Genomic DNA, 27,279 nt, shown 5'->3' on the forward strand with positions numbered 1-27,279 from the left:
AACCACCTCGTCACCCCTTTTCCCACCTGTTCCCTTTTTCCCTCTGATTAGGTCCCTATATCTCTCTCTGTTCCTGCTCCTGTCCTTGTCGGATTCTTGTTTGTTGTGTTTCATGCCTGAACCAGACTGTCGTCATGTGTGCTGTAACCTTGTCTTGTCCTGTCGGAATCTGCCGGTCCGTCTGAGCCTACCTATGTTTGGTAATTAAAGAAGCTCTGTTTAAGTTAATTCGCTTTTGGGTCCTCATTCACGCACCGTAACAACATTGCTCACAGCTGGTGATGGCTGGCTGAAAGTCAAGGTTATTAGATTCAACATGTGGGAGGTTTTGAGGCGACCCACTAGCCCAGTGACTACCATCTCACCACAGCTGACTGAAGCCTATGAAGTCCAGTCACTGAACCATACAGAAGAACCCTACTTACATAGTCAGAGTATTATTGTGTCAATGAAGTTTAGGGTTTGAGTTACTCACATACTGACTCTTTGGGTTGAACGCTTATGAGGTCGCCCTTATTTATGGGAGAACCCAAAAACCCTGAACACACTCGAATTACAAACTAAATCTGAAAATACATGTGTTCACATCCTCCATTGGTGGCTGCAAACTCTCTTTTCTATGTTCTTCAGTATGGGTAAGAGACGGGTTATTGCAATGAATGATTCCGATACCATTCTAAAAGTCCAGGCATCAGAAGCAGTGGTAATCTGGTTGAAATGGCACACAGCATTTGGTTCATGGCTGCGAGACATATGTTTGCAGTTTGAATTGACAGCTGGACGAGAGCAGTGCTTAATCAATGGTAGTGAGTGACCGATGGCATTTGTTAATGAACTCAGAGCAGTTCATCTGAAGAGAATACATGTCAGAAAACTATGGTCATGTCAACATGGGGTTTGCACATAACCCCCAACTTGTTCTTATGACATCATTTCAACCAGCTTTGAACGCTGGGACTGAGTATTTCTAGCCTATTTAAAGAAAACCAATACAGTCTAAGAGATCCCACCGTCACTACACTTACAGATCAACAATAGACGATTCCAAAAAGAAAAATCTATTTCTAGGTAGGCCACACCATAAAATGTTATGTAGTAGAACATTTTGACAATCAATACAACTCCTCATTTACAAAGAGTCAAAACATCCAATCACGTGCCGGCCTGCGCTCTCTCTCCCCCAGTGATTGGGTGCCTGCCAGCAGCCTCTATCCCAGAATGTACCACGGCACAGACCATCTACCCCTCGTCACGGAGACCATGCCCCACTTCTGAACGAAGCGGAGCAGCAGCCGAAATAACACAGGCACCTTTAGGGTATCATCATCACTGAAGAGAAAAACAGATATGTATACAGACTCCATGCAGTAATATTCAAAGTGGTGATGCTTATTCCTACCGCTTATGTAAAGGAACTGCAAAGCCCCGTTCAGGACGGTACAATAACACACTGTAAGTCTTTGTGACTGTGGGTCTGTGGGGGAGAGTGACGGCATTTGGTATACTACTGAGAATCTCATCCAACGCCAGAGAGCGATGATGTCATTATGTTACCATCTGACAGACATCGAACAGCATGAGGACAAATGACTAAATAAGGAGCATTCTATCCTGCTAAGTTATGCATATTCATGAAGTTGGCCCTCTCTGAAACATGCAGGAGGGGAGGGCGGTTGTATGAATACACAGAAGCCCCTGTCAGATCCTTCTAGAAGACATCACAGAGGGGTGCCGACTCTCTCCCCTCTCAGAGCCCTTTCCAAAGGCCTCTTCATTAGGCATGCTAAGCGTGCCTAGTCCAAAGCCCTGTACTCTAAGCACATGAGGGGGAGGAAACAATAGGAGGCAGCCACTTTAGACTATTGAGGTGCACCCTTGCTCTCTCACACTGTGCATGATTAGTCCAAAGCCCCCTTTCTTGCAGAAAGAGGCATTTCAAATGTATTTCAACAGGGCCCTATAGCCTCACCCAGGCAGAAATAAACAGACTCATGTTTATTCAAATGTATCGGATCATTAAAATAGACAGTTTCATTTGCCCACTTTTTTTCTAGGCTGTGTCAATCACATCTCTGTGTATCTGTTATCGAGCCGTCCCCATTTCCCACCTTGAGGCTGGCATTGGAGCGCGGATGTTCCAGGTCGTTGAACCTCCAGGCCTCTGCGCCCGGCGTCTCAGACTTGGCCTGGAGGTCAGGGGTCAGAACTGCCCCCCCTCCTGACATGGGGAAGACACCCAGAGACATGGGACGCTCTTTCCTAGAGAGACAGAAGAGGAAGACGGTCAGTCAGATTATACAGAGGAACATGTTGAGCATGACTGGCTACACTAACTACACTATAAATATATCTGGCCATTCGTGTTGACAACGTTTAAAAAACATTCTGATGAGCTAGTTAAAAAGATAAGACTTAAAGTGGGCTTCTTTTTTAGAAACAGATCTTGCCTCTCCCTAAACAGTAGGAAGCAGGTTGTACAGTCAACTTTACTGCCAGTTGTTGACTATGGTGACACTATTTACCAGAATGCAGCAGCCACTACTCTTAAACCTTTGGATGCCGTCTACCACAGCGCCGTTCGCTTTATCACAGGTGACAGTTGTAATACTCCTCACTGCATCCTGTATCAAAAGGTTGGCTGGTCCTCATTAAAGTCCCATAGATCACTTCACTATTCCCTTTTTGTTTACAAAGCTCTACTAATCAAATTAGGTGAATCCGCCTTCAGTTTCAATGCCCACGATTTTTGGAATAACCTGCAGAACTCCCAGTGTCCTGATTCCCTGGTTCCGCTAGGGCAGTTTAGGAGTCTAATGTTGAATTTGTTAAATAGGAATTGCATTTGTCTTGATTAAATGTCAACATTTACTCAGATGTTGAAGTTGTAGTTTTTTAAATTGTAATCTGTAGTTTTTATAAATGTTTTATTGGAATGTTAATGTTTGGTCTCAATGAGCTCCCCTGGTTAAATAACATTTTTAAAAATATATACTTTTAGAATGTTCCAAGTCATTAAATTCCACCTGCTATAAATAACAGTTGTTACAATCATCTACAGGTAACTGCCAAAATAAAGGAAACACCAACATAACGTGTCTTAATAGGGTGTTGGGCCACCATGAGAACAGCTTCAATGTGCCGTGACATAGATTCTACAAGTGTCTGGAACTCTATTGGAAGGCTGTGACACCATTCTACCACAAGAAATTCCATCATTTGTTGTCTTGTTGATGGTGGAGGAAATACAGTCTCAGGCTCCGCTTCAGAATCTCCCATAAGCAGTGGTGGAAAAAGTACTCAATTCTCATACTTGAGGAAAAGTACAGATACTTTAATAGAAAACCACTCAAGTGAAACTCACCCAGTAAAATATTACTTGAGATATATATATATATATATATATATATATATATAATATACTTAAGTATCAAAAGTAAATGTAGTTGCTAAAATATACTTAAGTGTCAAAAGTAAAAGTACAAACAATTTAAAAAATCCTTATATTAAGCAAATCAAACAGCACAGTTTTCTTGTTTTTTTTATTCACAGATAGCCAGGGTCACACTCAAACACTCTGACATCATTACAAACAAAGCATGTGTGTTTAGTGAGTCCGCCAGATCAGAGGCAGTAAGGATGACCAGGGATGTTCTCTTGATAAGTGTGCGAATTGGACCATTTTCTGTCTTGCTAAGCATTCAAAATGTAAGGAGTACTTTTGAGTGTCAGGGAAAATGTTTGGAGTAAAAAGAACATCATATTCTTTAGGAATGTAGTGAAGTAAAAGTACATCACCGGGGACAAGCTTCCTGCCATCCAGGACCTCTATACCAGGCAGTGTCAGAGGAAGGCCCTAAAAATGTTCAAAGACCCCAGCCACCCCAGTCATAGACTGTTCTCTCTGCTACCACACAAGCGGTACCGGACCGCCAAGTCTAGGACCAAGAGGCTTCTAGACTCCACATTGACTCTGTACCGGTACCCCCTGTATATAGCCTCCACATTGACTCTGTACTGGTACCCCCTGTATATAGACTCCACATTGACTCTGTACTGGTACCCCCTGTATATAGCCCTGCTATTGTTATTTACTGCAGCTCTTAGCTCTTACTTTTGGGGGGGGGGGGGTATTTTCTTAAAACTTCATTGTTGATTAAGGGCTTGTAAGAAAGCATTTCACTGTAAGGTCTACTACACCTGTTGTATTCAGCATTTCACTGTAAGGTCTACTACACCTGTTGTATTCAGCATTTCACTGTAAGGTCTACTACACCTGTTGTATTCAGCATTTCACTGTAAGGTCTACTACACCTGTTGTATTCAGCATTTCACTGTAAGGTCTACTACACCTGTTGTATTCAGCATTTCACTGTAAGGTCTACTACACCTGTTGTATTCAGCATTTCACTGTAAGGTCTACTACACCTGTTGTATTCAGCATTTCACTGTAAGGTCTACTACACCTGTTGTATTCAGCATTTCACTGTAAGGTCTACTACACCTGTTGTATTCAGCATTTCACTGTGAGGTCTACTACACCTGTTGTATTCAGCATTTCACTGTAAGGTCTACTACACCTGTTGTATTCAGCATTTCACTGTGAGGTCTACTACACCTGTTGTATTCAGCATTTCACTGTAAGGTCTACTACACCTGTTGTATTCAGCATTTCACTGTGAGGTCTACTACACCTGTTGTATTCAGCATTTCACTGTAAGGTCTACTACACCTGTTGTATTCAGCATTTCACTGTAAGGTCTACTACACCTGTTGTATTCTGCGCATGTGACTAATACAATTTTATTTTATTTGAAAAGTTGTCAAAAATATTAATAGTAAAGCACAGATACCAAAAAATGACTTAAGTAGCACTTTATTGTATTTTTACTTAAGTACTTTTTCATGCTCATCAACTCTGTCTCCCGAGTTGCGCAGCAGTCTAAGGAACTGCATCTCAGTGTAATAGGTATCACTACAGTCCCTGGTTTGAATCCAGGCTGTATCACATCAGGCCGTGATTGGGTGTCCCATACGGCAGTTCACAATTGGCCCAGTGTTGCCCGGGGTAGGCCGTCATTATAAATAACAATTTGATCTTAACTGACTTGCCTAGTTAAATAAAGTCAAATAATCAAACCACTCATCCCCTGTGGATGGGGACATTGTCATCCTATGGTGGCATAGCCATGGTAGCCAAAATAAAGGCCTGCCCAGAATATTTATGCATGGGATGGGATGTTAATTCTTTAATGATCTCAGGAAACAGACCCGTGTGGAAGTACTTGTTTTCAATAGACTTTGTACCCTCATTTAATCAAGTGTTTCAATTATTTTGGCAGTTACCTGTATAACACCAAGCCTTACCTGACTCTGCCCACAGTTCCAGAGTCTGAAGTCTCTACTACACTCATATGGTGGAGCTTGATCCTCTCTACATGCTCCATGTAGTTATGTATCATCTGTAATGGACAGAACAAACAGGTTAGTTCTACATGCTCCATGTAGTTATGTATCATCTGTAATGGACATAACAGACAGGTTAGTTCTACATGCTCCATGTAGTTATGGATAATCTGTAATGGACAGAACAGACAGGTTAGTTCTACATGCTCCATGTAGTTATGTATCATCTGTAATGGACAGAACAGACAGGTTAGTTCTACATGCTCCATGTAGTTATGTATCATCTGTAATGGACAGAACAAACAGGTTAGTTCTACATGCTCCATGTAGTTATGGATCATCTGTAATGGACAGAACAGACAGGTTAGTTCTACATGCTCCATGTAGTTATGGATCATCTGTAATGGACAGAACAGAAAGGTTAGTTCTACATGCTCCATGTAGTTATGGATCATCTGTAATGGACAGAACAAACAGGTTAGTTCTACATGCTCCATGTAGTTATGGATCATCTGTAATGGACAGAACAAACAGGTTAGTTCTACATGCTCCATGTAGTTATGGATCATCTGTAATGGACAGAACAGACAGGTTAGTTCTACATGCTCCATGTAGTTATGGATCATCTGTAATGGACAGAACAGAAAGGTTAGTTCTACATGCTCCATGTAGTTATGGATCATCTGTAACGGACAGAACAGACAGGTTAGTTCTACATGCTCCATGTAGTTATGGATCATCTGTAATGGACAGAACAGACAGGTTAGTTCTACATGCTCTGTGTTGTTATGGATCATCTGTAATGGACAGAACAGAGAGGTTAGTTCTACATGCTCTGTGTTGTTATGGATTATCTGTAATGGACAGAACAGATAGGTTAGTTCTACATGCTCTGTGTTGTTATGGATCATTTGTAATGGACAGAACAGAGAGGTTAGTTCTACATGCTCTGTGTTGTTATGGATCATCTGTAATGGACAGAACAGACAGGTTAGTTCTACATGCTCTGTGTTGTTATGGATCATCTGTAATGGACAGAACAGACAGGTTAGTTCTACATGCTCTGTGTTGTTATGGATCATCTGTAATGGACAGAACAGACAGGTTAGTTCTACATGCTCTGTGTTGTTATGGATCATCTGTAATGGACAGAACAGACAGGTTAGTTCTACATGCTCTGTGTTGTTATGGATCATCTGTAATGGAGGTGGGGTTTTCGTTTTACTTTTGGTACTTGAAATCTTATTCTTAGGAAAACAATACAGATAGGAAGAGTTCCCTATTTTCTCCCTTGTCTCTCTCTCTCTCTCTCTCTCTCTCTCTCTCTCTCTCTCTCTCTCTCTCTTTACCTCTGTGTGTCTTTGATGGAGTGAGTTGAACTCCTTCTTCAGCTCAGACTCTCGCTCTTCCATCCTGCCGACTGAAGGAGAAGAGAAGAAAGAACATCAGTCAGACAGTCAGTCAGTCAGATTATCAGTTTGTCAGACAGTCAGTCAGTCAGATTATCAATTTGTCAGACAGTCAGTCAATCAGATTATTAATTTGTCACACAGTCAGTCAGATTATCAGTTTGTCAGACAGACAGTCAGTCAGATTATCTGTTTGTCAGACAGTCAGTCAGTCAGATTATCAATTTGTCAGACAGACAAAACAGTCAGTCAGTCAGATGATCAATTTGTCAGACAGACAGTCAGTCAGATGATCAATTTGTCAGACAGACAGTCAGTCAGATGATCAATTTGTCAGACAGACAGTCAGTCAGATGATCCGTTTTTCAGACAGACAGTCAGTCAGATGATCCGTTTGTCAGACAGACAAGACAGTCAGTCAGTTAGTCTTTTCCAACGCCAGTCTAGTCAGCTGTTAAATGAGTAGCTGTTCTTATAAGGAAACACACAGACACAGAGGCTAACCAATGAGTCATTAGTAACACCATATTGTGCCAAAAGGTAAAGCTTCAATGACCACACAAATTGAACTGCTTTGAACTGAGATAAAATACTTTCATATTCTTGTGTTTCCAGAGAGACGACTGTGTCTGTTATCAACGCTGTTATAGCCACTACAGCCAACCCACATTATCAACATCTATTGAAAGCAGCCCAACAAGGAAAGATGTGGGACAAGCTATACTCTACTCCCTGTAATGACAATGATCTGCCACTAGGTGTCGTCGGTTCAACGGTAATAAGCCATCAGACACTAGACTGATGTGTGACGCCAATGGGGCGGGGAACTCACAGCACAGAGGAAGTAATCTCTCTCAAATGATTTTAAATAGGCCCGATTTAAGAGGTGACAAAAACCCCTAATCCTCCCATTAGTCTGTCTGGTTTAGCCTAAACCTGGCGTGGAGCAGCACAACAGCCGGAGAACAGCACAGGGATACTATCACTTACACTGACATTAACACTCTTCAAACGCTGCTGGGACACTGGGATAATGTTTGAATTGAAAATACTGCTGTGAGGTTATGGTAAAGTTTGAATTGAAAATGCCATGACTATTCTAGAGGGAATCTGTGTCTGTTTCTGATGTGAAAGGAAAATAAGGGCGGGGTAACTTCATGTGATGAATTGATATGTGCTGTTGATGTATACTGATCAAACAGAGCATCTCCACTCTGTGTCTAGATGAAACAGAGCATCTCCACTCTGTGTCTAGATGAAACAGAGCATCTCCACTCTGTGTCTAGATGAAACAGAGTATCTCAACTATGTGTCTAGATGAAACAGAGCATCTCCACTCTGTGTCTAGATGAAACAGAGCATCTCCACTCTGTGTCTAGATGAAACAGAGCATCTCCACTCTGTGTCTAGATGAAACAGAGCATCTCCACTCTGTGTCTAGATGAAACAGAGCATCTCCACTCTGTGTCTAGATGAAACAGAGCATCTCCACTCTGTGTCTAGATGAAACAGAGTTGAAGAGGCTAGAGGTTTTCATGGTGATGTTCTGGTACAGGGATAACCCTAGAATAATCTGGAAAGTCAGATAATTGCGTACTGGGAGAATGATATAACATGGGAACATGGCACCACTACAACAAGGTCAACGGTACCATTTCCATGATGTAGCCGACTGGCACTAGGAACGCATGTCACACAAGGCTGTGGTGGTGGGCCATTTATGATGATGTCATCGGACTGGCAGTGCAGTCCAGTAGTGGGTGCAGCGTGTCGTTATTCATGGGTCTTCATTACAGTATGATCAGTTCCTCTTTGGTGGATGAATTCCCGTTGATCAGCATAGCAGGGACCAATGAATTCATTCTATCTGACTGTAGATTACAGGATAAGGGCCCCATCCCCATCTCCCTAATTAACATCATCTCACTGTGGTGTTATTGATATTATATCAAGCCATTACACATCTCCTGAATGAGGGACCACTACTCCGCATCACATAGAGGAGGACAGATTGTTCTGACTCCAGATTAGTTAGTTAGGTAGGTAGGTAGGTCTCCCTGTCTCAGGGCTAATTAGCCAGAGCCATATACTGCATGTGCTATACAACTGCACCCATATACCATGTATACTGTATATGTCTAGCCTGGTGTCTAACTGTTCCCACATATGAATGGATTGATTCATCACGGTTTTAAAGCATCAGTGCAGTGTATTACATTAACATGCACATTGTGGTGGAAATACTTCCCAGCCACTCATACGAACCACAGTGACTGTGGCCAGCTATGGTAGGGGCCTTTCTCTCTGCCTGCCCAACAGGCATCCGCAGGACAGCTATGTGGTCCTTCTCTGAGGAGTGGCGAGAGTGGGTAGGATGTAGACCGAGTTAGTGTGTTTAGAACGTTGGCTCACTCTGATGGGTGGACTGTGTGAGAGGAAGAACTGCATCTACGCAATATTCTGTTTCTTTTTGACAAAAGACAATGAACGCCATTGTCAAAGAAACCAAGAGTTGTGTCTGCAGATCAGGGTTGGGGTCAATTCCATTTTAATTCCAGGCAATTCAGAAAGTAAACCAAATTCCAATTTTCCTAACTGAAAAGCATTGAAGATAATTGAAATTTCAGTGTACTTCCAGAATTGACTGGAATTGAAATGGAATTGACCACAACCCTGCAGCAGATACACACCATGTCTAAACAGCATTCTAGTGTATCACTGTCCTGCAAAGTAACCACGGATCTGGAAGTCCACTCATCTTCTCCTCCATACAAGCTTCCCAATTGAAGTAAGAGGGCAAGTAAGAGATGATGCCTGCAGTCTAAGACTATCCACACAGAGTAGCTTGTGGGCAACTCTACACATAGAGTAGCTGTGGACTCTGCCCTGGTTGGAGAACGCATGAATTGACCCATGAATTATTCACCACAGACTGGGAGTGGCAGCAGCCAGGACAGCGTGCTCTACAGATGGTTAACTATATGAATAGGACTCGTAACTGTTTATACACACAGGGCGTGTGCCGTTACGATCTGCATTTCCCAGGCCTGGGTTGCCAGTCTGTTTCTGCTTTAGCAATTGTTTAGCATGACAACAATAAAGCAAATGGCTGAAGCAGGAACTGGCAGTCAGATTGTCATTTTCCTAAGACTGAAGAACAACAGCAGTATGTCAGTTTATGAAGCTATGGTTCTCTCCTCCTCAATAAGTCATTGCTAACAGAGGTTTGAGCTAACACATCACACTGTGGATGCATGTGTTCCCTAAAGGCACCGCATCAGACTCCCCTCCTAAATCCACCAATGGGATGTGGTGCCTGGCTGCCACTTAAAGAGGATGGGAGTAACAGTAATCCTGTAATCCCATTACTGTCACCCAAAAAGAGTGTGAATGAATGCGTGTGTGTGTGCGTGCGTGTGTGCGTGCGTCTAATTAATTGTCCGAGGGATTAATGGGAGACGAGAAAGGCAGAGGCAGAGAATATCATGGAAATACATTTGCACTGGGCTCCATGGAGATGCTATATATGGACTGCTGTGTGCAAAATGGTAGGCATACCAATGATGTGAAATGCATGTATGTGGCTGTGTGGGTGGGTGGGTAATGTATGTGTGGATTCAGTGTGAGAGGGAGAGAGGAGAAACAGGAGTGAGATGGTGAATCTAAAACCACCTCCTCGCCCCTACCAAATCACTCCGTTGTCACGTGTTGCTCACGAAACTCTGAGGGTAACTTCCAGAGAGCGGCGAGGGGATCAATAAGCCCATCAACGCCAGGACACACTCCTGACTTGAATGATGCAGTTCATGTTACCTTTTTAAATAATAAAACAAGCATGAAATTCAAATGAACAAATCCACCCTGTCGTTTTACAAAATCTAAACCTCAGCAACAGTTAAACATTTCATTTGGGTGTTATTTCTTCTTTTACATGTATCAAGTTTCGACATTAGACAAACAAATGCATTAGGCACGTCTCTCCATTCTTTTATGTGAAATTGCAAGAACTCAAAAATAACGCAGTGCTTTACGGGATTGCACATTGCTATGGATCAGGCAGTGTTGCAGACTCAGTGGAAGTGCCTACCGGAGGGGCTAATAAGCCCCTACACACCCTTTCACTCACTCAGCTTTGGGACACTAGTGCAAATGGCGGAGGTGCATGTGAACGCGAAGTGGAGGGTAAGGGGTCGATTTGGGATTCAGCCTGTGTGTGTGTGTGTGTGTGTGTGTGTGAGTGTGAGTGTGAGTGTGAGTGTGAGTGAGTGAGTGAGTGAGTGAGTGAGTGAGTGAGTGAGTGAGTGAGTGAGTGAGTGAGTGAGTGAATGAGTGAGTGAGTGAGTGAGTGAGTGAGTGAGTGAGTGAGTGAGTGAGTGAGTGATGTGTAAACTTACTTTGGTCTGCATAGTTCTTGATCTTGAGCTCAAGCTGGCGGGAGTGGGACTCCATTCTGCCCACATGGTTCTGAAGGTCCTTCTTCTCCTGCTCCTGACTGTCCTCAAACTCCATGAACTTCTGCTCAGAGACACACAGAGAGGACTCTCAGTAACTCTCTCTCATCAGTAACATATACAGTCGTGGCCAAAAGTTTTGAGAATGACACAAATGTTCATTTTCACATAGTCTGCTGCCTCAGTTTGTATGATGGCAATTTGCATATACTCCAGAATATTATGAAGAGTGATCAGATTAATTGCAATTAATTGCAAAGTCCCTCTTTGCCATGCAAAGGAACTGAATCCCAAAAAACATTTCCACTGCATTTCAGCCCTGCCACAAAATTACCAGCTGACATCATGTCAGTGATTCTCTCATTAATACAGGTGTGAGTGTTGACGAGGACAAGGCTGGAGAACACTCTGTCATGCTGATTGAGTTTGAATAACAGACTTGAAGCTTCAAAAGGAGGGTGGTGCTTGGAATCATTGTTCTTCCTCTGTCAACCATGGTTACCTGCAAGGAAACACGTGGCGTCATCATTGCTTTGCACAAAAAGGGCTTCACAGGCAAGGATATTGCTGCCAGTAAGATTGCAACTAAATCAACCATTTATCGGATCATCAAGAACTTCAAGGAGAGCGGTTCAATTGTTGTGAAGAAGGCTTCAGGGCGCCCAAGAAAGTCCAGCAAGCGCCAGGACCGTCTCCTAAAGTTGATTCAGCTGTGGCACCGGGGCACCACCAGTACAGAGCTTGCTCAGGAATGGCAGCAGGCAGGTGTCAGTGAATCTGCACGCACAGTGAAGCAAAAACTTTTGGAGGATGACCTGGTGTCAAGAAGGGCAGCAAAGAAGCCACTTCTCTACAGGAAAAACATCAGGGAAAGACTCATATTCTGCAAAAGGTACAGGGAGGGATTGGACTGCTGAGGACTGGGGTAAAGTAATTTTCTCTGATGAATCCACTTTCCAATTGTTTGGGGCATCCGAAAAAAAAGCTTGTCCAGAGAAGACAAGGTGAGCGCTGCCATCAGTCCTGTGTCATGCCAACAGTAAAGTATCCTGAGACCATTCATGTGTGGGGTTGCTTCTCAGCCAAGGGAGTGGGCTCACTCACAATTCTGCCTAAGAACACGGCCATAAATAAAGAATGGTACCAACACATCCCTCGAGAGCAACTTCTCCCAACCATCCAGGAACAGTTTGGTGACAAACAATGCCTTTTCCAGCATGATGGAGCACCTTGCCATAAGGCAAAAGTGATAACTAAGTGGCTCGGGGAACAAAACATCAATATTTTGGATCCATGGCCAGAAAACTCCCCAGACCTTAATCCCATTGAGAACTTGTGGTCAATCCTCAAGAGGCGGGTGGACAAACAAAAAATACAAAATCTGACTAACTCCAAGCATAGATTACGCAAGAATGGGCTGCCATCAGTCAGAATGTGGCCCAGAAGTTAATTGACAGCATGCCAGGGCGGATTGCAGAGGTCTTGAAAAAGAAGGGTCAACATTGCAAATATTGACTCCTTGAATCAACTTCATGTAATTGTCAATAAAAGCCTTTGACACTTATGAAATGCTTGTAATTATACTTCAGTATTCCATAGTAACATCTGACAAAATATACACTGAAGCAGCAAACTTCGTGGAAATTAATATTTGTGTCATTCTAAAAAAAATTGGCCACGACTGTACACACACACACCACTCTCTCACACCACACACACACACACACACACACACACACACACACACACACACACACACACACACACACACACACACACACACACACACACACATACACACACACACACACACACACACACACACACACACACACACACACACACACACACACACACACACATTACATAATACAGTTTAAAAGAGACACTGCGAATATAGAGAGCAGAATTATTATTTGACCAAATACAGGACCACCCTGTACGTTATACAGAGGGGTACATGTGTAGCTACTGCCACAACATAGTCTAGACTACACTCTAAGAAGCAGGATGTCTACTACTATGTTACATAGAGAGACCAGGATCTGGAAGTCTTCTGTTCACCCGGAAATGCAGGTCCCCTCCACTCCCACATCCTCCTGGTGTGTCAGAGAAGTGTGTCCTGGACAGAAATCCAGTGTGTGTGTGTGTGTGTGCTTTCACATCCTGCCAGCTGTAATACTTTACTCTAGCCTGCTCTTCAGTCCTCTCCTTTCTTCTTTTCTGTTTTCACATTTATAGATGCATTGAAATTAGAGCTGCCTTCAGTACATCAGATAATGATCTTTTTTCATCGTTAAACAAAGCCATAACATTCTATAGAATACATTTCTACCTGTAACGTTCAACACAGCTAGAAAGGCTGCAGCTAATCATCTGGCCACCATACTGTATTACCCAGGCCTTCTGTGCTCCTCTCCCCTAGAAGAACAAACCAGGGAGCACAGCGCCGCTGGAAAACGTGTGGCAAGACGGCATTTGCCCCAGTACTTCAATCTGGTGTGAATGCAGCGGCACTGAACACGTTTACCAGACAAATTTAATAGTTCACGTCATAGAAAAACATTTTGCAACAGAAAAGAAAGCAGGCATTTCTTATTGGGCAAGTTGACATAGTACCTGCCCCAATTTCAGCCCGTTTGCATGTTTAGTGAATAAAACCCTGTCCCTGGGATTTCATGTGGTAACCCCCACGCTCGCTGTGACAGGTGGATTCACTTGTCAGTCACAGTGGTCTTCTAGCTACAGCCTACAGAGCCTAATTAACCACACCTCTCAACAACTATGTTTGGTTGCACCAGCACATCGTTTTTTGACTCTGCACTTGGTTTATTTCTTCGCTCACACTCCTCTCCAGTGTGGAATCCTGGAGCAATCTGACTTTGTGGTCTAGTGGAAACTAGAGCTCGACCGATTAATCGGAATGGCCGATTAATTGGGGCCAATTTCAAGTTTTCATAACAATCGGTAATCCGCATTTTTGGACACCGATCATGGCCGATTACATTGCACGAGGAGACTGCGTGGCAGGCTGACTACCTGTTATGCGAGTGCAGCAAGGAGACAAAGTAAGGTGCTAGCTAGCATTAAACGTATCTTATAAAAAACAATCACTAGTTAACTACATATGGTTGATAATATTACTAGTTTATCTAGCTTGTCCTGCATTGCATATAATCAATGCGGTGCCTGTTAATTTATCATTGAATCGCAGCCTACTTCGCCAAACGGGTGGTGATTTAACAAGCGCATTTGCGAAAAAAAGCACTGTCGTTGCACCAATGTGTACCTAACCATAAACATCAACACCTTTCTTAAAATCAATACACAAGTATATATTTTTAAACCTGCAAATGAACACACATTTTCATGGAAAACAAGGCATGTGTGAATAAAAGCAGTTAATAAAAGCAGTTTAGTCATCTAAAACTATCTAGAATGATCCAATCTATAGCTAGCTAGCTAACAAAACTACTAATGTTAGCTTTAGAGTAGCCTTGCTAGATAGCTAGCTAGCTAACATTAGCTAGCTAGGTTGATGCAATCATGTAGCCAGCAGCTAACATTATGATTTAGACTCACTGAATAAATGTGTTTGGCACAGGATAAAGAAGATGAAACAATCTGCTGCTGCTACCCAAGGACAATGGATACGGAAGTTCCTGGAAAGTTTGTTAGTCCAGTAATGTTCATTGGCATATTATTTTATTTGCACTGCTGGTGATTATTCACAAAGGTTTGTGTTGCAAATTTCACTGTCTTAAAAGTAAAAAACCTACAAATTCCACCACAGAGCAGTCTACAGACAATATGAACACAACCATAAAGAGTGAATTTATGGATTCTAGCACCACCAAATACAGAGACAGGCAGCCATCTTTTTCGACGAGCTAGTGCATAGTGACACCTAGTGATATGAACTGGTAATGCAGGTTTGGTTAGAATAGAGTGCAACAGAATGAGTAACATTCAATAAAATCTACTTCATGAAAATTATTATTTTCATGAAATATACATTATTTTCAATTAAAATGTTGAAATAAGTTGATTCAATAATTGAATATATGGATTTGACTGGCAATCAGTTCCTACCGTGAGTACTAGGGAACCAAAATATGCTGCGAAGGATGGACACAATAAAGAGGAAAGGAGAGAGGAGAGGATACATATGAGGAATCACAGCATTGAACATTCCATACCCCCATGATTCCTAACACCCCTCATCGGGACTCTGGTTAATGCGGTTCAACAGTTAGGTTGGGCCCTTAGGGCTCTGGTCAAAACTTGTGTACTATATATGGAATAGGGTGCCATTTGGGACACGGACTGCCCTGTCATCATCTCCACTCTCCACTGCAGCACTTTAGTTATCTAATGTTGTTCTTCTGAACGAGGCCCCTTGGCCTACCCAGAGATACTTCTTGAACCGATGGTTAAAATTGCAAAATATGTTTTGGAGTACTACCAGTGTCAGTTTGTGTCATCTGAAACGTTGGTGTTTCATCGACCGTCTCATGTCCCAACAATGTGTTGTTGGAAGCAGTGCAGTGAGTCTAAGCAAGCAGAGTCTTTAAGGGTGAAATATGTTTTCACTGTCCATGGTCAAGAACATCTCAACTCAGGAAAAAAAAGAAACATCCTCTCACTGTCAACTGTGTTTATTTTCAACAAACTTAACATGTGTAAATATTTGTATGAACATAACAAGACTCAACAACTGAGACATGAACTGAACAAGTTCCACAGACATGTGACTAACAGAAATTGAATAACATGTCCCTGAACAAAGGGGGGGTCAAAATCAAAAGTAACAGTCAGTATCTGGTGTGGCCACCAGATGCATTAAGTACTGCAGTGCATCTCCTCCTCATGGACTGCACCAGATTTGCCAGTTCTTGCTGTGATATGTTACCCCACTCTTCCACCAAGGCACCTGCAAGTTCCCAGACATTTCTGGGGAGAATGGCCCTAGCCCCCACCCTCCGATCCAACAGGTCCCAGATGTGCTCAATGGGATTGAGATCTGGGCTCTTCACTGGCCATGGCAGAACACTGACATTCCTGTCTTGCAGGAAATCACGCACAGTGGACGAGCAGTATGGCTGGTGGCATTGTCATGCTGGAGGGTCATGTCAGGATGAGCCTGCAGGAAGGGTACCACATGAGGGAGGAGGATGTCTTTCCTGTAACGCACAGCGTAGAGATTGCCTGCAATGACAACAAGCTCAGTCCGATGATGCTGTGACACACCGCCCCAGACCATGACGGACCCTCCGCCTCCAAATCGATCCCGCTCCAGAGTACAGGCCTCGGTGTAACGCTCATTCCTTCAACGATAAATGCGAATCCAACCATCACCCCTGGTGAGACAAAACCGTGACTCGTCAGTGAAGAGCACTTTTTGCCAATCCTGTCTGGTCCAGCGATGGTGGGTTTGTGCCCATAGTCGACACTGTTGCCGGTGATGTCTGGTGAGGACCTGCCTTACAACAGGACTACAAGACCTGTCCAGCCTCTCTCAGCCTATTGCGGACAGTCTGAGCACTGATGGAGGGATTGTGCGTTCCTGGTGTAACTCGGGCAGTTGTTGTTGCCATCCTGTACCTGTCCTGCAGGTGTGATGTTCGGATGTACCGATCCTGTGCAGGTGTTGTTACACGTGGTCTGCCACTGCGAGGACGGTCAGCTGTCCGTCCTGTCTCAGGCGTCTCACAGTACGGACATTGCAATTTATTGCCCTGGCCACATCTGCAGTCCTCATGCCTCCTTGCAGCATGCCTAAGGCACGTTCACTCAGATGAGCAGGGACCCTGGGCATCTTTCTTTTGGTGTTTTTCAGAGTCAGTAGAAAGGCTTCTGTAGTGTCCTAAGTTTTCATAACTGTGACCTTAATTGCCTACCGTCCGTAATCTGTTACTGTCTTAACGACCATTCCACAGGTGCATGTTCATTGAACAAGTATGGGAAACAGTGTTAAACCCTTAAAAATTAAGATCTATGAAGTTATTTAGATTTTTATGAATTACCTTTGAAAGACAGGGTCCTGAAAAAGGGAAGATTTTTTTTTTGCTGGGTTTATATGTGATGCATTGTGGGTAAATGGTGACTGACTAATTTACAAATAATAATGAGTAGGCCTAGTTACATACACTGCTCAAAAAAATTAACGGAACACTTAAACAACACAATGTAACTCCAAGTCAATCACACTTCTGTGAAATCAAACTGTCCACTTAGGAAGCAACACTGACTGACAATACATTTCACATGCTGTTGTGCAAATGGAATAGACAACAGGTGGAAATTATAGGCATTTAGCAAGACACCCCCAATAAAGGAGTGGTTCTGCAGGTGGAGACCACAGACCACTTCTCAGTTCCTATGCTACCGAGATGAGATCCTCAGACCCCTTGTGAGACCATATGCTGGTGCGGTTGGCCCTGGGTTCCTCCTAATGCAAGACAATGCTAGACCTCGTGTGGCTGGAGTGTGTCAGCAAGAGGAAGGCATTGATGCTATGGACTGGCCCGCCCGTTCCCCAGACCTGAATCCAACTGAGCACATCTGGGACATCATGTCTCGCTCCATCCACCAACGCCACGTTGCACCACAGACTGTCCAGGAGTTGGCGGATGCTTTAGTCTAGGTCTGGGAGGAGATCCCTCAGGAGACCATCCGCCACCTCATCAGGAGCATGCCCAGGCGTTGTAGGGAGGTCATACAGGCACGTGGAGGCCACACACACTACTGAGCCCCATTTTGAGTTGTTTTAAGGACATTACATCAAAGTTGGATCAGCCTGTAGTGTGGTTTTCCACTTTAATTTTGAGTGTGACTCCAAATCCAGACCTCCATGGGTTGATAAATTTGATTTCCATTGATCATTTTTGTGTGATTTTGTTGTCAGCACATTCAACTATGTAAAGAAAAAAGTATTTAATAAGAATATTTCATTAATTCAGATCTAGGATGTGTTATTTTAGTGTTCCCTTTATTTTTTTGAGCGCTGTATGTTGATTTGTAGATGAGTCAGCCTTGGCTGTGTCTTTGCTTCACTAGGCTGGCCAACCATGATAATAACAACATTGTCAGACAACAACAGAAGGTTAGTGGTTTTATAACTTACACATAAAAAACTGTTACAAAGTATACTGTGTATAATGTTAAATGTAACCCTGCCTTACATAAAGCTTACAGAATTAATAGCAGAAGAGCATCATTAATCAGATGACATAAAATGTATACTTTCTACATTGAAACCTTTCTGTATTTATTTTTCAAAGTCCACTGCTTAACATTGTGTGTGTATGTGTGTGTGTAGAGTGTAATTCATATTTAAAGTCATTGTAACCATTCTTTGCATAACGCTCAGCCCTGCTATAGTAGTTCACTAAACTACAGAGTATATTGTCCATTGAAGTTGTTGTCTCTGGCTCTTTTGATATTATATTCACAATGAATAACAACAAGGTTTGTGATAGTGTGAGTCACCTCAGGTCAAGATGGTTTTCAATTCACATGAGCAGACAATTAAAAGCACAGGCCTATAGTCATAACACAGATGAAAAGGGAAGCTATGTATAATAAGAATATTTTGTCATAGCCTACGAATAGGACCCAGAGTTTTACCTGACCAGGTCATGATCAGGAAAAACTCCATGCCCCAGAAAAGACACAGACACATTTTGCCACACCACTTTTGAAGCAATGGTGCCACCTCTGAGGGAGTTGTGATTCAAAACATTGGTTAAGGATGAAGTATTACTTGCCACATGTCTGTAAAGTGGCAGTTTATAACCACACCTTAGGGATGAATGTCGAACTGGAGTGAAATCTACTTACGCTCACTCACATTTCTATAAACAGTCAAACAGTGTATCATTTGTACAAAGGGAACTGTGTGATGAACTACTATATCATGGAGACTTTACTCCTCATAGTGGTGAGAAGATGCACACAGCTGAACACCCTTCTTTATTTTTCCAGGTTTGTGTTTTCGATTTGAGCGATCTGTTAATAAATAACAACAACAGATTCAATGTGTGGCAGAGGGGCCTATAAAATCTGAAGAACACACGCACATCCAGGTACTTTTGCCTGATGAAGACCTAAAGGTGGAAACGTTGTTATAATAACATCACTTAGGAACATGAGCAGCAATGTGGCGTTTTCCTTTTTACATTTCACAGTGGCCTATAAGACATTAGGGGAACAGATGTTGCTCTTTATGTTCCAGATGTTGCTCTTTAAAATCCAACAGGGTTTGACAAACCATTCCCTTGGAAACAGATTAGGTCAATATTGAGTAAAATGGGGAAGGTTTATGGTGCAACACCAGGCCCAAGAGTACGTAATAGAAGACAAGGCACAGGGAAGTCTCTCCCTCTCAGTGAGCCCTGGCCATCACAAAGGATCACATGACCTGGAAATCATAACCCACACAGCCAACAATACGAAAACCTCGCCCCCCTCCTCCTCATCTGCATCATCTTTTCTGGGGAACACAAGGCTTCCTGGGATGAAGAAACCCAAGGTGGGCTGGAGGAGTGTGTCTCACTGTTTCTGTGTCACAGCCTGGACAGAGCGGATAAGCCTAAAACAGCACTACACGCTGAGTTTGCTCCAATGGGACTACAGAGAGACAAACGGTCCGAGTCACATCCAACTCTCCCTCACTATGACTCAGGGCCAGGCAGCAAGAGGTCCAACAAACACACACATGGACACAAACCAAAACACACACAGAAATAGGTCAAACCAGACTGGGCAGTGCTGCAAGTGAAGCCCCGCAGTCTTGAAGTTGTCTGTAACCACTGATCAAAGCTCAGTATAGTCATTTTGACCCCAAATGGCTGTGGTAAAAATTGTGGTAGGCTGAGCTGATCCTAGGTCTGCTGTAGGGGCAAGGCAACCTTTAGTTCTATGGTGATCGTTCTCCCCACTGAGGTAGGGTCATGACTCTGTGTATGGGCCTGGACAGATGCTAAGTTCCTCTTCTATTCCTGATGCCTATTTCTTTACCTTTACTAGAGGGAGGAGCTTAATATGTTACCTTTACTAGAGGAGCTTAAGATGCATATCCAAAGCAGTCGAAACGATGCAGGTCAGTCTGCTTTGGATGGAACTTTATTCTCACAGTATTATACACTCCAAATTATTATTATTTTTTTTTTTACATATTTGAGTAGTAATGTCATGATTACTCAAGTAACAACTCATTCAGGATGATACAGTGAGAAACGGTGTAACTACAGAAATAGCATGAAAGCCCTTCATACTGCAAGTGCCAGTAAAACCCAGTTCTGTTTTATCTCCCCTCTTCTCCACTCGCTTGTCCTGTCCTCTTAATTCTGTTCTGTCCTTTCTCACCTCATCCTCTCCTCCTCTCTCCATCCGATGAGCAGTCTTGATAAATTGCAGAGTCACTAAACCTGCTGTTTCTGAGGCAGAATACAGCATCTTCTCTATGTGTGTGTGTGTGTGTATGTGTGTGTGTGTGTGTGTGTGTGTCCAATGTACCTTGCCCGATTAGGAATGTTTGTCTCTATAACAAGAGGCCTAATTCACTTCTCATAAATGTAAATGTGTAACTACTCATTCATAAACCGTTTCAAGGGCTTTTCCTAGACTACAATAGGTAATTGCGGCCCACTTAGGAACGCTGTATAGCCTGACTGTATTTGTCTATACTCTTGTCTGATTACTGATGCTTTAGTTTAGAGCAGTGGTCACCAACGGATTCAAAATCACTTTGAGTCAAAATGCAATCCAAGATCTACCGCTCAGAATTTTTTTTAAACCTAAACCTATGCAATGTTAAGCAATTAAAAACAGTTCCGTAACAATGAGGTTTGTGAGGTGGCCTATAGACCCAATATATCATCACTGCATGTTGACTATGCTTGCCTATGCAAAATTGTCCTACGCAAGAGGGATCATCAGTTATAAGCAAACAATGTGAAAGAAATGACAGGAAGAAGTAGCCTTCACTATTCAGTGGGGTTTTATGTGGCTGTATGACAGACCCACTTGTATTATGATTCAGTGTAGGCTAGTATAGGCTAGTGACTCTGGATAATGTATGCATCCCTCAGTTATCTTCAGTGTTGTAATAGCCTACTCAAGACCGGCCTAGGAGTGTCTCGGTCTTGTCTTGGTGTCAGATACATTTTTACTCGTAATTTCTTGCCGACACCAACCAATACCAGGGGAGTGAAAAACTCATAATTATCAGATCCCATAAAACCGCTTTGCCAGCGCAAATAGCCACACTCCTTTCATGACTCATTAATATCTTAGCATTACTTTTGTTAAATCATTAGTATACATTTTAAATAGCTTTTACAGATTGGATGTTTTACAAGAAAATGTCATTTTATTCATGGTTGTTTCTATTGTTTTTAACAACATGTAGTTTTTAACAAATGTAAATGTAATATTCAAATGCTGTTTTTATGTGTATAAATGTTGTACAAATATAAATGATCTGTTTTTAAAGGAAATGTCATAATAAAACTTTTCCAAAAGGAAAACAATTATAATAATATATTATGGACTATTTTCTGGTCTTCCTTCTTTACTCTTAACATTACTGTACTTTACTTTCATTTAAAAATATCCTAAACTTTGTAGTGCTCCTCATCATTTCCTTGATTTGCTGATAGGGAAAAGTGGGGATCATTGTTTGAAAGTTGCTCGCTCACTATTAGTAAGGTGTGACTGGGGGAAGTTGGAACATATTTGATATTTTTATCTGTTATAGACCTGTTTGAGTTAGTGATCATTTGTAGAGTGGCTCTCTATTTGCCCTCAGCATGCATGTGTTACCATTCTGAATGTCAAAAGAATTCATATGTTCTCCTGAAATACTGTATGAACACAGTGGGCATTTTGAACTCTTATTATGGTGACAACGTGGGGTGTGCCGACATAATCAGATTTACTCTTCATTACCCTTGTTTTTCTCAGACCATTTTCAAATTATGTTAAAACATTTTACGTACATGATCACACAGGTAATATAACATTTTAGGTCCATGATCACACAGGTAATAGAACATTTTAGGCCCATGATCACACAGGTAATAGAACATTTTAGGTCCATGATCACACGGGTAATAGAACATTTTAGGTCCATGATCACACGGGTAATAGAACATTTTAGGCCCATGATCACACGGGTAATAGAACATTTGTTGTATTACTTGCGGGGCACTGCTGAGTGAGCATAATATACAGCCTTTATTTACTGGGACTGATGGTCTGCATCTGATGGTCACTGAGAGGAGGGAAGGAGCAGCCATGAAGCTGCCTCTCACCTGACTTACCGTCCCTCCTCTCTCCCTCCCTTCACTGAAAAAAAGAGGACAGTCTTCCATCTGATGGTCACTGAGAGGAGGGAGGGAGCAGCCGTGAAGCTGCCTCTCACCTGACTTACCGTCCCTCCTCTCTCCCTCCCTTCACTGAAAAAAAGAGGACAGTCTTCCATCTGATGGTCACTGAGAGGAGGGAGGGAGCAGCCGTGAAGCTGCCTCTCACCTGACTTACCGTCCCTCCTCTCTCCCTCCCTTCACTGAAAAAAGAGGACAGTCTTCCAGCTGATGGCGAAACTTAAGTTGCACTGCATTATTTCTGCACCAATTCATGTTGTTACTCCTATGACCAGAGAAAGTGAAATATCCCTTCATATTAAAAAAGGCACAAGCCTCTAATAATAACGGAATAATAATATGTCAATCATTATGTTGGTAACCCATTGTATAAAAGTGATTCAAAGCCTTCGAAAACAGTGTTTTGAGGATATATTGGCACGGTAACAACACCCGTTCCAATATATCCTCCAAACACCGGCTTCTCGAGCATTATCACTTAATTGAGAGGCTTTGAAGCCATACTGGCACTCCCTAGTAGGAGCAGTCCTCCATATGAATTAATGGAATTCTACAGTATTTCCATTAAATGTTTTGAGAACAGAATTACATTGAATTAAGTAGGGGTCAGTAACATGTGTAGTTTCTTTTACAAGTGACAAGTACCAAGATGGTTTAAATACACCACCCCTGTCAGTCATCCAGGGTTTATACACATCACCGGTCTAGACAGGAGCTAATGGTGTGTGAGAGCAGAACACAGGTGGGATGTTTCTGATGACATGATTGGATTTACCTTGACAGGAAGACAGTTCTCCCAGTGGCTCTGTTTATCTTTGGACAAAAAAATAATATACTAAAGATGTTTTCATGCAAAGTGATAAGAGGCTGACAGCTGTTTTTGCAGGCTACAGTAGCCAAGCAGGCAAACAGTCTGACAAAAAATGAATGGATGGTTGACTGTAACTGGGGTCTACGTCCTCTCATGGCAACATCAAACGCGCACCTATATACTTAGAGGAGAAAAACATATCTGTCGCAGGCATGCTGTGTGTTAGTGCGTGATGAAATTGAGGCTACTGTGAATCAATCCACCATGGATGGGTAGGCTACTGTTAGCATGATGCTAAACTAATCACACAGTTACTCCTCTAACTGGGAAGCAGATATTACGAACGTGGCTCTCCTTCCACAATATAAGATTATTAGCCTCGTGGGTATCCCTTGTTGACAACGTTGCACCACGTGCATGTTCTACACTACACATAGACATCGGTAGGGATGCTTTGGTGATGAAAAACACTGGCTTGGGTGGCCTTGCAGCTAGAGGCTGCGTTTAAAATCCGCTGTCAATGTCCTCCATCTCACTCCCTCTCTCCGTCGTTCGCTGCCCGGACTCACCTCCTCTGCGTGTTTCCTCAGCGCTTTCTCCCGTTCATACTGCGTGATGAGCTGTTCGTTGTCCTCCTTTAACAGTTCTAGCTCCACTTCATGCTCCTGGTTTTCCGCGAACACCGAATCCAGGTTCTCCAGCACAGCCACGACGAGCGGCATCAGTTCTTTCACCACATCTTCGTCGTATTTTCCTATCAGTTTCTCGAACTCGCGGTAGATGGAGTTGGCCAGGCCCGATACCCGCTCCGACATCATAGCCGATGTCCCCGGGTCGTCCTGGTACACTACTCCGTCCTCCAACTCCATTTTCTTCCCTTCCTTGAACAAATAGGTCCTGTAAATAGGATTTACACTTACCCCGCCACTATGAATTCCGTTATTTTCTTTAAGAAAATCGAATGTGTATTCCCTTTAAAAGCTTCAATTGAAATGGCAATATCCGTGTAATTGTCCCTCACTGGAAGCCTTCGATAGACGTGGATAATGTTTTCTCTCCGGTTCCGTCCTCTCACAACAGAGGTGCGTTCAGTTCACTTGAACGTTTGCTACGTTGCAGAACTGTTTGTACTGAACGACACGTTTTCAAAAACGTTTTCGTACGTTCTTGAACAGACTGAGGTACGTTTGCTCCCGTTTGGTAGGTGTGGTGAGGTGTGACTTGAAGCAACGAGTGACGTTTTAAAGGGCAGTGGCCATGCTGACAGCGTTCCCGCAACCGTTATTATTATACATCAGTTTCCCCAACCCACAACCTCCACGTTATTCAACTGGTCGTACAGTACCATTTCCGTTCAATTGAACGTTCCAGAACGTAAAAACTTACTGAATGCAGCCCAGCTGAGTATGACGTGGTGACGTCACATTTTTAACGTGGACAATGTAGTTTTACCGAATATTTGTAGCCTACAATGTTAAGCCTAGGGCTAGTCATATGATATAGTCAAACACATTATAGTAATAACATAGTAATACGAAAGTATACTGTTAATAAAGGCATCTTTATTTAAATTCCATTGTCCTCAAAATACTTTAAGATCCTGCTCTAATAACAATTACATTTTAGTTATTTAGCAGATGCTTTTATCCAGAGCGATTTACAGTTTACAGTTTACAGTTTACAGTGCATTGACCTTAATAAGATAGCTATCAGCAAGTAAAGTAAGTAAAGTTTTCCTCAATAAAGTAGCTAAATAATAAATAAATAAAATATACAAATAATATATGCAATAAATAACATATTTCTTCAATAAATTATACATTGTATAATTTAAACAACAGACAAAAACAAACCAACAGAAAAAACAAGTGGCAAAATTGTCCTACTCAATTATTATTATTTATTTTTACCTTTATTTAACTAGGCAAGTCAGTTAAGAACAAATTCTTATTTTCAATGACGGCCTAGGAACAGTGGGTTAACTGCCTTTTCAGGGGCAGAACGACAGATTTGTATCTAGTCAGCTCGGGGATTTGAACCTTCCGGTTACTAGTCCAACGCTCTAACCACTAGACTACCCTGCCGCCCCAGGGTAAGCAAACAATGTGAAAGAAATGACCGGAAGTAGTAGCCTTCACTATTCAGTGAGGTTTTATGTGGCTGTATGACAGACCCACTTGTATTATGATTCAGTGTAGGCTAGTATAGGCTAGTGACTCTGGATAATGTATGCATCCCTCAGTTATCTTCAGTGTTGTAATAGCCTACTCAAGACCGGCCTAGGAGTGTCTCGGTCTTGTCTTGGTGTCAGATACATTTTTACTCGTAATTTCTTGCCGACACCAACCAATACCAGGGGAGTGAAAAACTCATAATTATCAGATCCCATAAAACCGCTTTGCCAGCGCAAATAGCCACACTCCTTTCATGACTCATTAATATCTTAGCATTACTTTTGTTAAATCATTAGTATACATTTTAAATAGCTTTTACAGATTGGATGTTTTACAAGAAAATGTCATTTTATTCATGGTTGTTTCTATTGTTTTTAACAACATGTCGTTTTTAACAAATGTAAATGTAATATTCAAATGCTGTTTTTATGTGTATAAATGTTGTACAAATATAAATGATCTGTTTTTAAAGGAAATGTCATAATAAAACTTTTCCAAAAGGAAAACAATTATAATAATATATTATGGACTATTTTCTGGTCTTCCTTCTTTACTCTTAACATTACTGTACTTTACTTTCATTTAAAAATATCCTAAACTTTGTAGTGCTCCTCATCATTTCCTTGATTTGCTGGTAGGGAAAAGTGGGGATCATTGTTTGAAAGTTGCTCGCTCACTATTAGTAAGGTGTGACTGGGGGAAGTTAGAACATATTTGATATTTTTATCTGTTATAGACCTGTTTGAGTTAGTGATCATTTGTAGAGTGGCTCTCTATTTGCCCTCAGCATACATGTGTTACCATTCTGAATGTCTAAAGAATTCATATGTTCTCCTGAAATACTGTATGAACACAGTGGGCATTTTGAACTCTTATTATGGTGACAACGTGGGGTGTGCCGACATAATCGGATTTACTCTTCATTACCCTTGTTTTTCTCAGACCATTTTCAAATTATGTTAAAACATTTTAGGTCCTTGATCACACGGGTAATAAAACATTTTAGGTCCATGATCACACAGGTAATAGAACATTTTAGGTACATGATCACACAGGTAATAGAACATTTTAGGTCCATGATCACACGGGTGATAGAACATGTTAAGTCCATGATCACACAGGTAATAGAACATTTTAGGTCCATGATCACACGGGTAATGGAACATTTGTTGTATTACTTGCGGGGCACTGCTGAGTGAGCATAATATACAGCCTTTATTTACTGGGACTGATGGTCTGCATCTGATGGTCACTGAGAGGAGGGAAGGAGCAGCCGTGAAGCTGCCTCTCACCTGACTTACCGTCCCTCCTCTCTCCCTCCCTTCACTGAAAAAAGAGGACAGTCTTCTATCTGATGGTCACTGAGAGGAGGGAGGGAGCAGCCGTGAAGCTGCCTCTCACCTGACTTACCGTCCCTCCTCTCTCCCTCCCTTCACTGAAAAAAAGAGGACAGTCTTCCAGCTGATGGCGAAACTTAAGTTGCACTGCATTATTTCTGCACCAATTGATGTTGTTACTCCTATGACCAGAGAAAGTGAAATATCCCTTCATATTAAAAAAGACACAAGCCGCTAATAATAGCCACACTCCTTTCATGACACATTGATATCTTATGGACTATTTTCTGGTCTTCCTACTTTA

At 42.2% G+C, this 27,279-nt stretch overlaps 1 protein-coding gene across 12 annotated transcripts in view; it reads right to left on the reverse strand.

The window, feature by feature from the left end:
- spag9a (sperm associated antigen 9a) overlaps positions 1-24,820 on the reverse strand; it is a 55,568-nt gene extending 30,748 nt beyond the window's left edge. For 5 of the 12 annotated variants that reach the window (XM_090193969.1, XM_090193968.1, XM_090193967.1 and 2 more), the window contains exons 1-5: positions 24,034-24,563; positions 11,207-11,327; positions 6,753-6,823; positions 5,365-5,459; positions 2,109-2,259 (exon numbers count right to left, since the gene is read on the reverse strand). In XM_090193969.1, the coding sequence (XP_090050095.1) occupies positions 2,109-2,122 (14 nt within the window). In that variant the 5' untranslated portion in view covers positions 2,123-2,259; positions 5,365-5,459; positions 6,753-6,823; positions 11,207-11,327; positions 24,034-24,563. Of the gene's footprint in view, positions 1-2,108; positions 2,260-5,364; positions 5,460-6,752; positions 6,824-11,206; positions 11,328-24,033 lie in introns of those variants that run through there. The other 7 variants (XM_090193965.1, XM_090193964.1, XM_090193962.1 and 4 more) reach the window with 4 other exon arrangements.
- Positions 24,821-27,279: the final 2,459 nt, after the last annotated feature.

This window comes from Oncorhynchus mykiss, chromosome 12 (genome assembly GCF_057628025.1).
Source record: "Oncorhynchus mykiss isolate SJ-2025 chromosome 12, ASM5762802v1, whole genome shotgun sequence".
In the NCBI taxonomy this organism is placed as follows: Eukaryota; Metazoa; Chordata; class Actinopteri; order Salmoniformes; family Salmonidae; genus Oncorhynchus; species Oncorhynchus mykiss.